General features: G+C 38.9%; 2 protein-coding genes and 1 pseudogene across 5 annotated transcripts; all 3 read left to right on the top strand.

Annotated features, from left to right (window-relative positions):
* The first annotated feature begins 1,424 nt into the window (after positions 1-1,424).
* LOC103397604 (UDP-glucuronosyltransferase 2C1-like) lies at positions 1,425-7,989 on the top strand. 4 transcript variants are annotated; one of them, XR_003048894.1, is made up of 6 exons: positions 1,425-2,180; positions 2,289-2,437; positions 2,718-2,849; positions 2,946-3,033; positions 3,276-3,578; positions 7,911-7,989. XR_003048894.1 is itself a non-coding variant. In XM_008335924.3 (6 exons), exons 1-6 carry the CDS (start codon positions 1,460-1,462, stop codon positions 4,354-4,356), a joined length of 1,590 nt encoding a protein of 529 aa, XP_008334146.1. In that variant the 3' UTR covers positions 4,357-4,437. The 4 variants fall into 4 exon arrangements, 2 of the variants coding, with proteins under 2 accessions (XP_024908884.1, XP_008334146.1); XR_003048893.1 differs by lacking the exon at positions 7,911-7,989 and adding an exon at positions 4,077-4,212; XM_008335924.3 differs by lacking the exon at positions 7,911-7,989 and adding an exon at positions 4,077-4,437 and having other exon boundaries at positions 1,460-2,180; positions 3,276-3,495.
* On the top strand, positions 4,830-8,645 carry LOC103397603 (UDP-glucuronosyltransferase 2C1-like; annotated as a pseudogene).
* Positions 8,646-9,260: 615 nt separating this feature from the next.
* On the top strand, positions 9,261-13,529 carry LOC103397605 (UDP-glucuronosyltransferase 2C1-like). Its single transcript, XM_008335925.3, has 6 exons — positions 9,261-10,000; positions 10,102-10,250; positions 10,340-10,471; positions 10,574-10,661; positions 12,225-12,444; positions 13,125-13,529. Exons 1-6 carry the CDS (start codon positions 9,292-9,294, stop codon positions 13,402-13,404), a joined length of 1,578 nt encoding a protein of 525 aa, XP_008334147.1. The 5' UTR covers positions 9,261-9,291; the 3' UTR covers positions 13,405-13,529.
* The last annotated feature ends 36 nt before the right edge of the window (positions 13,530-13,565 follow it).

Genomic DNA, 13,565 nt, shown 5'->3' with positions numbered 1-13,565 from the left:
TGGGTTAATGCTAATTGATGGCCCTATAAACAGGTTGTTTTTTCACCAAGTAGTCAAACAAGACACATCTCATGATGGGTAAAAGCAAGGAGCTCTCTCAAGACCTTCGCAACCTGATTGTTGCTCAGCATCACAATGGAACTGGTTACAGACTTATCTCAAAGCATCTGAGTATTCCAGTAAGCACCGTTGGGGCCATTATCCGCAAGTGGAAGAAGCATCACCTTATCATCAACAGGCCGCGCACAGGAGCTCCTCGCAAGATTTCTGATCAGGGAGTCAGAAAGATGGTCAGAAGAGTTCTCAAAGAGCCAAGGACCACCCGGAAAGCGCTCCAGAAAGACATGGAGGCAGCAGGTACAAGTGTTACAGAGAAAACGATAGGCAATGCACTCCACCGCCATGGCCTCTATGGACACTCAGCCCGCCAGACTCCATTCCTCAAAAAAAGGCATGTTGAAGCTCGTTTAAAGTTTGCTAAACAGCATCTGGATAAGCCTGTGGAATACTGGGAGAATGTTGTCTGGTCAGACGAGACCAAAATTGAACTTTTTGGCTGTCATACTACACACCATGTTTGGAGGAGAAATGGCACTGCACATCACCCAAATAACACTATACCAACAGTGAAGTTTGGTGGTGGAAACATCATGGCATGGGGTTGTTTCTCATCTCGTGGTACTGGCAGACTTCATATAATTGAAGGAGCAATGAATGGAAACATCTATCGGCAAATTCTTGAGATGAACCTGCTGCCATCCACCAGGATGATGAAGATGAGACATGGCTGGACCTTTCAACAGGACAACGATCCGAAGCACACGGCAAAGTTGACTCTCGAATGGTTTAAAAAAAAGAAAATCAATGTGTTAGAATGGCCCAGTCAATCACCTGACTTAAATCCGATTGAACATTTGTGGAAAGAACTAAAGAAAAGGGTTCACCAGAGGGCACCAAAGAATATTCAAGATTTAAAGACAATCTGTACGGAGGAATGGGCAAAAATCACACCTGAGCAGTGTGGGCGATTAGTTAATACATACAAGAAGCGTCTGGAAGCTGTCATTGCAAACAAAGGCTTCTCCACAAAGTATTAAACGAGTCTCAGATAGTGTGTTCAATACTTTTTTCCTGTGTTATTGCACTTAATTCCACATATTCATTATATATGGACTTGAATGTTGTGATTTCTTATATATATATATACATGTGTGTGTGTGTGTGTGTGTGTGTGTGTGCGTGCGTGTGTGTGTGTGTGTATACAGTATATCCCTGAAAGGGATTATTAATCACTGGTGGCCAACTTCACCTTTTGCCTCCACCCATTCTCTGTGTCTCAGTTGCATAACACCAGTTGTTAGAAGTGCTAGTAAGCACTAAGTTCATCTTTTTTGAGTTAATAATTGTTAAATCGGTCAGCACATGTCTGAACAGCCCATCTCCTCATCGCACAACCACCATGGAGCTACAGCAGCGCTTTTGTGTTTCCATGCTCTTAGCACTCTGTTTCGTACACAGTGCTAATGCAGGGAATATTTTAGTGTGGTACACTGAGGGCAGTCACTGGATAAACATGAAGACTGTGCTTCAATCACTGATTGAGCGAGGACACATGGTGACCGTCTTGGTGCCGAGTTCGTCTATGTTCATGGACAAAGATGTGTCTGACTTCAACTACCAACCATTCAATGCATCTGTATCGTTGGAAGAAATGGAAAAATTTATTGAAGAGTTTCTGCATTTTGCAGTTTATGAGATGGATCAACTGAGCTATCTTCAGATCTACATCAAATTCATTGGGAAGATGAGGCAAAATGTTCAGTATGGCTTGAAGTATTTGAATGGAGTGGTGAAATCAGAACCAGTCATGAAAAAGTTGAAGGAAGAGAAATTTGATGTCCTCCTGGCTGACCCTATCTACCCTGGCAGTGATCTAGTTGCGGACATTTTAGGAATCCCCCTGGTTTTTACTCTTCGCTTTTCCTTAGTTAATAACTGGGAGAGACATTGTGGTCAACGACCTGCCCCCCCTTCATACGTACCTGGAGCTATGAGTAAACTGACTGAAAAGATGGACTTTTCAGAACGAGTGTGGAATTTTGGTTTCTACTTACTGAATGATCTGGTTTACGACTACGTCTTTTGGAAAGATCTAGACGAATATTACTCTGACTTCAAAGGTGAGCATATCCACATCCATGTGAAAGCCTGGTGGAAAATGTCATATCAGGTAATATGTTGGTAATGCTGTTCTTTTTTTTTCCTCATTTATTTATGCATTATGACAGGTATACCCACAAGTGCTTGTAAGATGATGGGCACAGCAGACATCTGGCTGATAAGAAACTACTGGGACTTCGATTTTCCTCATCCTTTACTCCCCAACTTCAAATATGTTGGCGGGATCCACTGCAAACCTACTAAACCTTTGCCTCATGTAAATTTGACTTTATTGGTTAATCCTAGTTGTTGTTTGATACTAGCAGGAACTTTATTACATCATTAACTAAGAAACTGATGCCAGGCCTGAAATTATCTCAACACTGCCCCCATATTGAGTTTATTGCAACAATGCCAAAGTAAAGCATTCATAGGAGTGAATGTGGGCAGTGACGCTGTGAACAGACAGTACCTAAGAGGGTTATTAAATCATTTGTACTGCAGTGTTGGAAGTGAATTCATTTTAAGCGCAATTAAAAAAAAATAATTTGTCACAGAACATTGAAGACTTTGTCCAGAGTTCGGGAGAACATGGTGTTGTAGTCTTCTCTTTGGGTTCATTGATCACAAAAATTACCAGGGAAAGGGCAAACATGATCGCTTCAGCCCTTGCTCAGATCCCGCAAAAGGTCGTCAGTGCTTTACTTTCAAAAATAAATAAATAAATAATTAGAGGCATTCATTTGTCATAAAATAATACTATGTGTTGATTGACACTTCTGCAGGTTCTGTGGAGCTACAAAGGAAAAAAACCAGACACTCTGGGTGCCAACACAGGATTATTTGACTGGCTCCCTCAGAATGACCTGCTGGGTAAATTCAACTCTGAACAGATGTATTTCCAGACTTGTTTTAGACCTTATTTAAATATGATCTTATTTTAATATCAGAACCAGTTTGAATAGGAGTCACCTAGCATGTGCCTTGAATCAGTTGTGCCTGTCACACTATGGATCTTCTCATGTGTACAATGGATCTGACCATTCAAACACAAAAGTTAGATATATACGGTGAAAAATGTTATTTATGTTTAATGTTCTTTGTTTCTCCATTAGGTCACCCAAAGACCAGAGCCTTTATCACCCACGGAGGTGCAAATGGCATTTATGAAGCCATTTATCACGGTGTTCCTATGGTGGGGATCCCCATGTTTGCTGACCAGCCATCTAACATAATCCACATGACGGCCAGGGGAGCTGCACGAATTGTGGATTTGAACTTCATGACGACGGAGGACCTGAAAGATGCCATCACTACAGTTGTCAATGACAAATCGTGAGCACAGAATTACTTCTGGACTGAAGTATTATTTTAAGGGTTCGTGGTAGCAGCTGCTGCTGTCTCCCCACACCATGCAGGTCATTGAGTTACATTTCTGATTGTTCTTTTTAACCATGTGTTGTTGGGCTTTTTTGGTCCCTTAGTTCCAATCTACTATATGTTTATATATTTTGTCAAATAGATAGTGTAGTTCAGGATGACCTGCTGCTGTAATCTGCTTTTTGTTTGAAGTATGAGTGTAAATGATTTATAGTGTAGTTCAGGATGACCTGCTGCTGCAATCTGGCTTTTGTTGAAAGGATGAGTTTAAATGATGTATCTCTTTATCTCTGTGGCTAAAAACAGAATCAACAACAAAAAAAAAAAACAAATTCATTATTAGCCAACTGGTCAAACAAATGATTAGCGCACTTATCAGGATTTCAACATTTAACCAAATGTAACCTATTAAGGAAAAACATTGATGAATACTGGATATCCTTTAGAGAATAAAGCAAATTAAATGTTAAACTTAGTGTGATATAAGTTACTGGGGAAAAACTATAACTGGAAACTATGTAAATCTTCATCCACAGTTACAAGGAGAACGCCATGCAACTGTCCAGGATCCACCATGACAGACCCATGAGTCCTCGTGATGAGGCCATATTCTGGATTGAGTACACCATGAGAAACAAGGGGGCCAAACACTTGAGGGTCCAAGCCCATGAGCTCACCTGGTTCCAGTACCACAGTCTGGATGTCCTGGTCTTCCTCCTCTCCATTGTCCTGCTCATCACTCTCCTCTTCATCAAGGCCTGCAGTCTCTGCTTCAGGAGATGCTGCGGCAGCAAAAGAAAGAGGAAGACTGAGTAAAGGACTGGTCACTAATGTCATCATTAGTGTGAAGCTGCTGCTGATTCACCAGCTCATTAAGAATAAATATTGTTTAATATGTGTGCATTTGATTGTCAGAAGATATATCTAACCATTTAAAAGATGAATTATTTTCCTTATCAGTTCCACACCTTCTGTGTAGTTGTTTTTTTTTTTTGTTTTTTTTTTGTTTTTTGTTTTTTTGTTGTTTTTTTTTGGTAAAGATTGCAAATAAAACCAATTTATTCCAGAGCATTTTTATATGACGTTCTCCAGCTGAAAATCTACTGTGGTGTTTAGGTCTGTTTTGGTCTTACATTGTACTCGTTGTTGTTTATTCCCCTTTAACCACGAGTATTACAAGTATTAGCTACAGTATCTTATGCTGTACAAAGAGTAACCTACAGAGACATTGAACCGTATCAGGTTAATCATTGATTCAACAAGGCTTTGACTGAAGACAAAACTCCACTTATGTCAAACAGCAACCATGGAGCAACAGCAACACTTGTTTGTTTGCATCTTGTTGGCGTTTTGCTTGACAAGCAGCACCAATGGAGGGAAAGTGTTAGTGTGGTACACCGAGGCCAGCCATTGGATTAACATGAAGCATGTACTGGAAACACTTGTGGACAGAGGACATGCGGTGACTGTCTTGATGCCAAGCGCATCTCTTTATATGGACAAGGATTCAAAATTTCAATATGAAACCTTCAATGTGTCAGTCACAAAGGAGGACATTTTTTCTAGATGACCTATTATACTTTGTCTTATATGAGATGGATCGCATGGGCTACTCAGAGATTTTACTCAAATTATCGAAGATAATGAAGCTGAATATGGATTTTGTCTTCAAGTGTTTGGATGGTGTGGTGAAGTCAGGTCCAACAATGAAAAGTCTTAAAGAGAAACAATTTGATGTCCTCCTGGCTGACCCTGTCTTCTTTGGCAGTGAACTAGTTTCGGACATTTTAGGAATCCCTCTGATTTATTCTCTGCGCTTTTCCCACATTAAAATCTTGGAGAGACAATGTGGTCAACTACCTGCTCCACCTTCATTTGTACCTGCATTTACTACCAGATTGACTGATAAAATGGACTTTCTAGAGAGAGTATGGAATTTTGTCTTCTACTTAGGGAATGACTTGGCATTTAATGGTGTTTGGAGAGAAGTAGATAAATATTACTCTGAAGTCAGAGGTGAGTGTTTCCACAAAGTGGATAGATTAGAAAACAGTCGCATTGGGGCTGTCAAATGAATACAGTTTTTTAAACATGTCAGCTGTGGAACAGTGAAACGTCATCTTTCCTCAATAAGACCTACAATAAAAGTAATGTATATTGCTGACACAGACAATAACAGCTGGTATGGTACATCTACAGGATGCACTTGATGGTTGGTGGCTTGTAGAACCGGTTGAGATTTGCAACTTGCAAAACGTTGATAAAGCTGATGTCTTGAACATTCTTCTTCTGTCTATAATCCCTTGCAATCAAGTCAGCCATAAACTTGTAAGGTATAGCACATTAAGTTGAAGGCCCAACTAACGTATACGCATTAAAAAAGCATTTTAAGCTTAAGATACTTCATTGAAATTACCCCAAGCCCCCTTTCCCCACAGTGTGTGTGAACAATATCTGTTTTGACCAAGTATAAGAGCAAGGTTAAGTGGATGGACAGTGGAACTATTTGATTTGTGTTTCATGCTGCCATTGCTTTAAAATTTTTAATTGGATTAATTTCACTTATTAATAAAAACGTGTTACTATTGACAGCTCTGTCGTAAATATTTTAAGTCTTAGTATACGCATTAAAATGTTCTCTCTTTTTTTCCCATTTATTTGTTTCAACAGGTACACCCACCAGTGCTTGTGAAATGGTTGGTCAAACAGACATCTGGCTGATAAGAAACTACTGGGACTTTGATTTCCCTCATCCAATTCTCCCCAACTTCAAATACGTCGGCGGGATCCACTGCAGACCTGCTAATCCTTTGCCGGAGGTCTATAGTTAAGCAAGACTATTTGTTTTTAATTATGAATCCACAATGTACATAGATAATGAGCAACCTAAGGTGCAACGATGGAAATAATTTACCTTACATTCCCTGTAGGATATTGAAGAGTTTGTCCAGAGTTCTGGAGAACATGGTGTTGTAGTCTTCAGTTTGGGTTCATTCATTACAAACTTAACAAGAGAGAAGGGAAACGTGATCGCTTCAGCTCTTGCTCAGATCCCACAAAAGGTCAGGATGAGTAATGATTGGTTTTGTACATGTATCAGACATACATTTTTGAAAAGTCACAGCAAAATTTAGCAAATTTAAAAAATCTTAAAATGTATACTTTACAGTTTAAGCATTAATTTTAGGGGTTAAGTGAGTTATGTTCGTTTATTGTTAGATGGCTCAGCACACAGGTCAGTATTCAAAAGGGCTATACCTGGGAATTTCAACTGTATTTGGTTCGATTTTAATACAAAAATTATCACAGTTTTTATAATATTCTTTATCTTAAAACAAACAAACATTAAACTGTATACTGACAAGCAAACAACAACTACAACCCCTTGTGTGCTCTCTTGCTATGTCTAGGTAGTATGGGGATACAAAGGAGAAAAACCAGAGACTCTGGGTGTCAACACAAGACTATATAAGTGGATCCCTCAGAATGACTTGCTGGGTAACAAAAACCTGAAACAAATAACAAAGACACAAGGAAAAGAAGAACATACAATATCCATGACTTATGTGTTTCATAACATTATATAGAGATATGATACACTTCTAAATACTAGGTCCACATCTTTAGGAACCTCAAAAGTCAGCATTTATAAATCTGTTTGACTGATTCTATATAAAATAATCATAATAATATCAATTAGCTGTACCAGTAAAATTCAATTTTATTTAGAACAGGGTAACTTTTTTGGTTTGACATTACTAATTAACTCTGAATAGATAATTGAAAACAATTAATAATTGAAAGTTTAAAAAAAAAAAGCATTATAGTTAACTATTATTACCATGTAATTGTTGCTAAAGGCCAAAAACCTGGGAGTGTGACATTTACAAATAACACAAAAAAGTAATTCATGTTTCACGTTCTCTTTTATCCTACGAGGTCATCCCAAGACCAGAGCTTTTGTCACTCATGGAGGTGCAAATGGTATTTATGAGGCTGTGTATCATGGCATTCCTATGGTGGGCATCCCCCTGGTTGGCGACCAGCCAGGCAACATGTTACAGATGAAGTCCAGAGGAGTTGCACTCTTCATAGATTTAAAGGTTTTGACGACTGAGAATTTGAGAGATTCTATCACCACCGTTATTAATGACCAATCGTAAGTTCTTCATCCCATCTGTACCAAACCATATTTCTAACAACTGGTCGTTTGTTTGTGGCTACGCGGCAATTTAGTGCTTATGGGTGTCAACATGCAGAAAGTTTGTTTGTACTGTGACAACCATCCAGCCATGCTAGATTAACTATAGTGTAGATTAAATCTAAATAAATAAATAAACACAACCATCTCTTTATATCAATATCCACAGTTACAAGGAGAACGCCATGCGACTGTCCAGGATCCACCATGACAGACCCATGAGTCCTCGTGATGAGGCCATATTCTGGATTGAGTACACCATGAGAAACAAGGGGGCCAAACACTTGAGGGTCCAAGCCCATGAGCTCACCTGGTTCCAGTACCACAGTCTGGATGTCCTGGTCTTCCTCCTCTCCATTGTCCTGCTCATCACTCTCCTCTTCATCAAGGCCTGCAGTCTCTGCTTCAGGAGATGCTGCGGCAGCAAAAGAAAGAGGAAGACTGAGTAAAGGACTGGTCACTAATGTCATCATTAGTGTGAAGCTGATGATGCGGTCTGTCCTAATAATCATTAAAAAGACAAAGATTAGACATAGACCTAATAAATGCACACATTTATGTCAAAGCTATTCTTCTCAATCATAGGAAATTAAGCCTTCCAAGCCTTCCAGCAAATTGTTGCTTTGAGATACAAGTACAGATTTGAGATATCAGCATGCTTATAGACGCCGACGCTAGGTGGCTGAGTACTCGGAGAAGCTCACATCACTTCATGTGTTCGTTGATTTCCGTACTTATCTCTGATGAGTCTTCTGTATTGTTTGTGTTATCTACATGATTTTCTCTCTATACGGTACATTATTCTTCATATTAGTGATGATTCCTAAGAGAGTAAGTGGTAAGGATGGTAGTGAGAAGAAGAAACACATGATGACCATGGAAATTAATTGTCGATAAATACGAGCGTGGTGCCCGCTAAAGAAAATAATAGAAATTGGGGGAGAGGGTTGGGGGGGGGGTGATTTAAGTTAATTCTAACTTTATGTATGTTACGTAGTGTACGTGTAAGGTGTGTGTATGTCTCTATAGCAATTAAAAACATGTTTGTTTTTACATATTATTTTTCTGTTATTTCTTATGGGGGGAAGATTCAAAATACGAATGTATTATACTCGTATCTCGAGGTTCCACTGTACTAAACATGCCTTTGCCTGTTGATAGATAGACAGGCAGGCAGACAGACAGACAGACAGACAGACAGACAGATAGACAGATAGATAGATAGACAGACAGACAGATAGACAGACAGATAGATAGACAGATAGACAGACAGATAGATAGATAGCACTTTATTAATCCCTTGGGAGAAAATTTATGATGCACCCCCGCCAAAGTTATTGAAGTTTTTATCAAAGTTTTTAAACTTTGGCCTTTATATTACCTTCAAGAACCTGTTCATGTTTAACTTCCAACCAAGAGTATGAGTGGTCTTTGCTATCTTATGCTGTACAAAGAGTAGCCTACAGAGACATTGAACCGTATCAGGTTAATCATTGATTCATCAAAGCTTTGACTGAAGACAAAGCTCCACATTATGTCAAGCAGCAACCATGGAGCAACAGCAACACTTGTTTGTTTGCATCTTGTTGGCGTTTTGCTTGACAAGCAGCACCAATGGAGGGAAAGTGTTAGTGTGGTACACCGAGGCCAGCCATTGGATTAACATGAAGCATGTACTGGAAACACTTGTGGACAGAGGACATGCGGTGACTGTCTTGATGCTCTTCATGGACAACAAGGATTCAAAATTTAAATATGAAACCTTTAACGTGTCATTTCCATTAGAGGAAATTGAAAAGTTCCTTGAAGATTATTTACACTTTTCCATGTATGAAATGGATCAGCTCAGCTATTTGCAGATCTACATCAGACATATTGAGCTAGCCAAAATGGACTTGTACTACAATTTGAAGTATTTGGATGGCATCATAAAATCAGAATTTATGATGAAAAAGCTAAAGGATGAAAATTTTGACGTCCTCCTGGCTGACCCTATCTACCCTGGCAGTGATCTAGTTGCGGACATTTTAGGAATCCCCCTGGTTTTTACTCTTCGCTTTTCCTTAGTTAATAACTGGGAGAGACATTGTGGTCAACGACCTGCCCCCCCTTCATACGTACCTGGAGCTATGAGTAAACTGACTGAAAAGATGGACTTCTCAGAACGAGTGTGGAATTTTGGCTTCTACTTACTGAATGATCTGATGTATCAGCACTTTTTTTGGAAAGATATAGACAAATACTACTCCGATGTCAAAGGTGGGACTGTGTATTGGCTGTTGGATTGCCGCTCTGGTTTAGTCATATTATTGTAAGTATTGATTATGCAGTCATTTTTTGTCATTATTTATGCCTGAAAGGTACACCCACAAGTGGTTGTGAGATGATGGGAAAAGCAGACTTCTGGTTAATTCGGACCTACTGGGACTTTGATTCCCCTCATCCTATCCTACCCAACTTTAAATACGTCGGTGGGATCCACTGTAAACCTGCAAAACCTTTGCCAAAAGTAAAGTTGTCCTCAAGTTGTAAGAAGTGTTTATGTTTCCAAAGGGTCTGTTTTTAATCATATTCATATATTTGTCCTTAATATTGCAGCATATTGAAGAATTTGTGCAGGGTTCAGGTGAACACGGGGTCATAGTCTTCACTTTTGGATCAATGATCAACAACATCACCAGAGAAAAAGCAAACATGATCGCTTCAGCTCTTGCCCAAATCCCACAAAAGGTCAGCACTAATATAATCACTCATTATATTCCAATCGTACTGCACCATAGTTATTCTGTGCCATCATTTCTGAAGTATTTCTGTTATTACTGTACTTCATAGGTTCTGTGGAAATACAAAGGAGAAACACCAGAGACTTTAGGTGCCAACACGAGACTATATGACTGGATACCACAGAATGACCTGCTAGGTAAATTTAACTGTGTGAAATCCAAGGACATTAAGCATTGATTATGTTAACAAGGCAACTATGCCAGCCAATAGATGGTTTTGAGATCATCGTTATTACTCATATTGCATCGCAAAAGACGCAAATAGGTAGACAACTGATAATGACAACACCAGCACAATTACAAAGGCAAGATACTTGGACAAGTTGAAAATAATCAATGGCAAAGATTTACACTAAGTCAACAAAGCTGAGTGGACGTGGACGGACATTGAATGTTGGCCAGACAATGTATATCACACGGTATTTATTAACAACTAAATGATACAGTGTGTTAATGTAAAAATCACAGTGGCATGTATGGATGTATGTCTTTTGTGAACATCATTAGAATAACAGCTTACATGAAAAAAATCATGTTTTACTATTGACTAGATTATACTTTTTTTTTCCAAATTCACCAAAAAATATATTTTTTACTTTCTTCATTAAAATAAAAATAGTTTGATTGTACATGTACATAGACAATACTGATAATGATATGGACTGTGGTCATCTGACGATTTACGTTTATATTGTGTACATTTACATTACATGTATGCAAAGTACATTTTAATATATTTTAATTTTACTGACATTGAACATATGAATCAAATATATGAAAATACAGGCTGGTGGTCTGCCTGCTGGGCATTGCTGCCTGATGCACCTCCACCAGTGCCTTTGTGTTGGCATGCTCATCTGAACACCTCCCTGTGCCCCACTAGTGCCTGAGTGTCTAGTGGTGCCAACTTACCTCAAGGGTGATTTCCTTGGTATGATCACGGGGTGGGGATTAGGGCTGTGGAAGGGGAATTATTGGGGGTCATCCTTATACTTACCTTCAGGGTATGGGAAGGGGCTGAGGGAAGATGGGGTGTCTTACTGGACTATAGCTTTTCTGATTAGCTGGTTGTTTTAATAAATTGACTATCTTATTGTAAGACACATCTTCAGTAGTGGATAAAAAATATAATGTAATTACCCAAAATAAAGTGTTCAGAACAGACTTTGTGATGCCTTTTGCTGGGATCAGAGTTGAAATTAGCACGGTTAATATGTAAAAGCCATAGCATCCTTCTTTCTGTTGAAATGTCCTGCGTCAGCTTCCCTTGGTGACAGATCGCTTTATGTCAAAAAACACAGGTATTTACCATTATTGGTGTTCTTTTGTGTATTTAATATCTATCTATACGCTCTGTTGACACACAAGATGGTGGACTACGGTAGTAGCGTGATGTCATCAGAAAACTATCTATTATGTAAGTCTTATTATAATTATAAATGAAAGATTAAATTCATAAGATAAAGCCTGTAACACTAACATGTTCTTTACACATACAGGCCAAAGAAATGAACATTTAAAACATGTTTCTGTCTGCGAAGAATTATGCGATATATTCTCTGACGATTTTAAGTAGGGCTCAATTTAAATCCTTAATTAAAATTTGCCATAGTGATGCAGTTTAAAATAAGATACTGGTGACATCATTACCCATCTTGAGATTAAATTAAATAAATCTACGATCTTTGTTTCTCCACTAGGTCACCCCAAGACCAGAGCTTTTGTCACCCATGGAGGAACAAATGGAATATATGAAGCCATCTATCACGGTGTTCCGATGGTGGGGATCCCCATGTTTGCTGACCAGCCATCTAACATAATCCAGCTAAAGGCTAGAGGAGCTGCTCTCATCTTAAATTTGAACTTTATGACGACTGAGGACTTCAGAGATGCCCTCACTATTGTTATTAACGACAAATCGTAAGTTTCAACAATTTTAAATGATGCCTCAAAAACATGTATGTCATCTCTTTAGTTTACCTTCCATCATGGACTCTGTACTTAGGTTGTGATAAGCATAACACAGCCACTTATCAATGATTACCCGCAATCACAGTTACAAGTAGAACGCCATGCGACTGTCCAAGACAAATCGTGAGCACTGAATTACTTTTGGACTGAAGTATTATTTTAAGGGTTCGTGGTAGCAGCTGCTGCTGTCTCCCCACACCATGCAGGTCATTGAGTTACATTTCTGATTGTTCTTTTTAACCATGTGTTGTTGGGCTTTTTTGGTCCCTTAGTTCCAATCTACTATATGTTTATATATTTTGTCAAATAGATAGTGTAGTTCAGGATGACCTGCTGCTGCAATCTGGCTTTTGTTGAAAGGATGAGTTTAAATGATGTATCTCTTTATCTCTGTGGCTAAAAACAGAATCAACAAAAAAACCAAATTCATTATTGGCCAACTGGTCAAACAAATTATTGGCTCACTTAACAGGATTTCAACATTTAACCAAATGTAACCTATTAAGGAAAAACATTGATGAATACTGGATATCCTTTAGAGAATAAAGCAAATTAAATGTTAAACGTAGTGTGATATAAGTTACTGGGGAAAAACTATAACTGGAAACTATGTAAATCTTCATCCACAGTTACAAGGAGAACGCCATGCAACTGTCCAGGATCCACCATGACAGACCCATGAGTCCTCGTGATGAGGCCATATTCTGGATTGAGTACACCATGAGAAACAAGGGGGCCAAACACTTGAGGGTCCAAGCCCATGAGCTCACCTGGTTCCAGTACCACAGTCTGGATGTCCTGGTCTTCCTCCTCTCCATTGTCCTGCTCATCACTCTCCTCTTCATCAAGGCCTGCAGTCTCTGCTTCAGGAGATGCTGCGGCAGCAAAAGAAAGACTAAGAGGGAATAAATGACATTCACGTTTAAAAGTGAAAAAAAAAATGTGAATATCTATGAAGATTCTCAGTCATCCAGGTCATGGTCAAGGTTGAAAAGTAGTTAGGCAACTGGACGTGAAATTCTAAAAGATGTTTCACCTCTCATTCAAGTGACTCCCCACTACCGGTTAGA

Source organism: Cynoglossus semilaevis, chromosome Z, assembly GCF_000523025.1.
Source record: "Cynoglossus semilaevis isolate Cse_v1.0 chromosome Z, Cse_v1.0, whole genome shotgun sequence".
In the NCBI taxonomy this organism is placed as follows: Eukaryota; Metazoa; Chordata; class Actinopteri; order Pleuronectiformes; family Cynoglossidae; genus Cynoglossus; species Cynoglossus semilaevis.
This window is presented reverse-complemented; position numbering and strand designations above follow the sequence as displayed.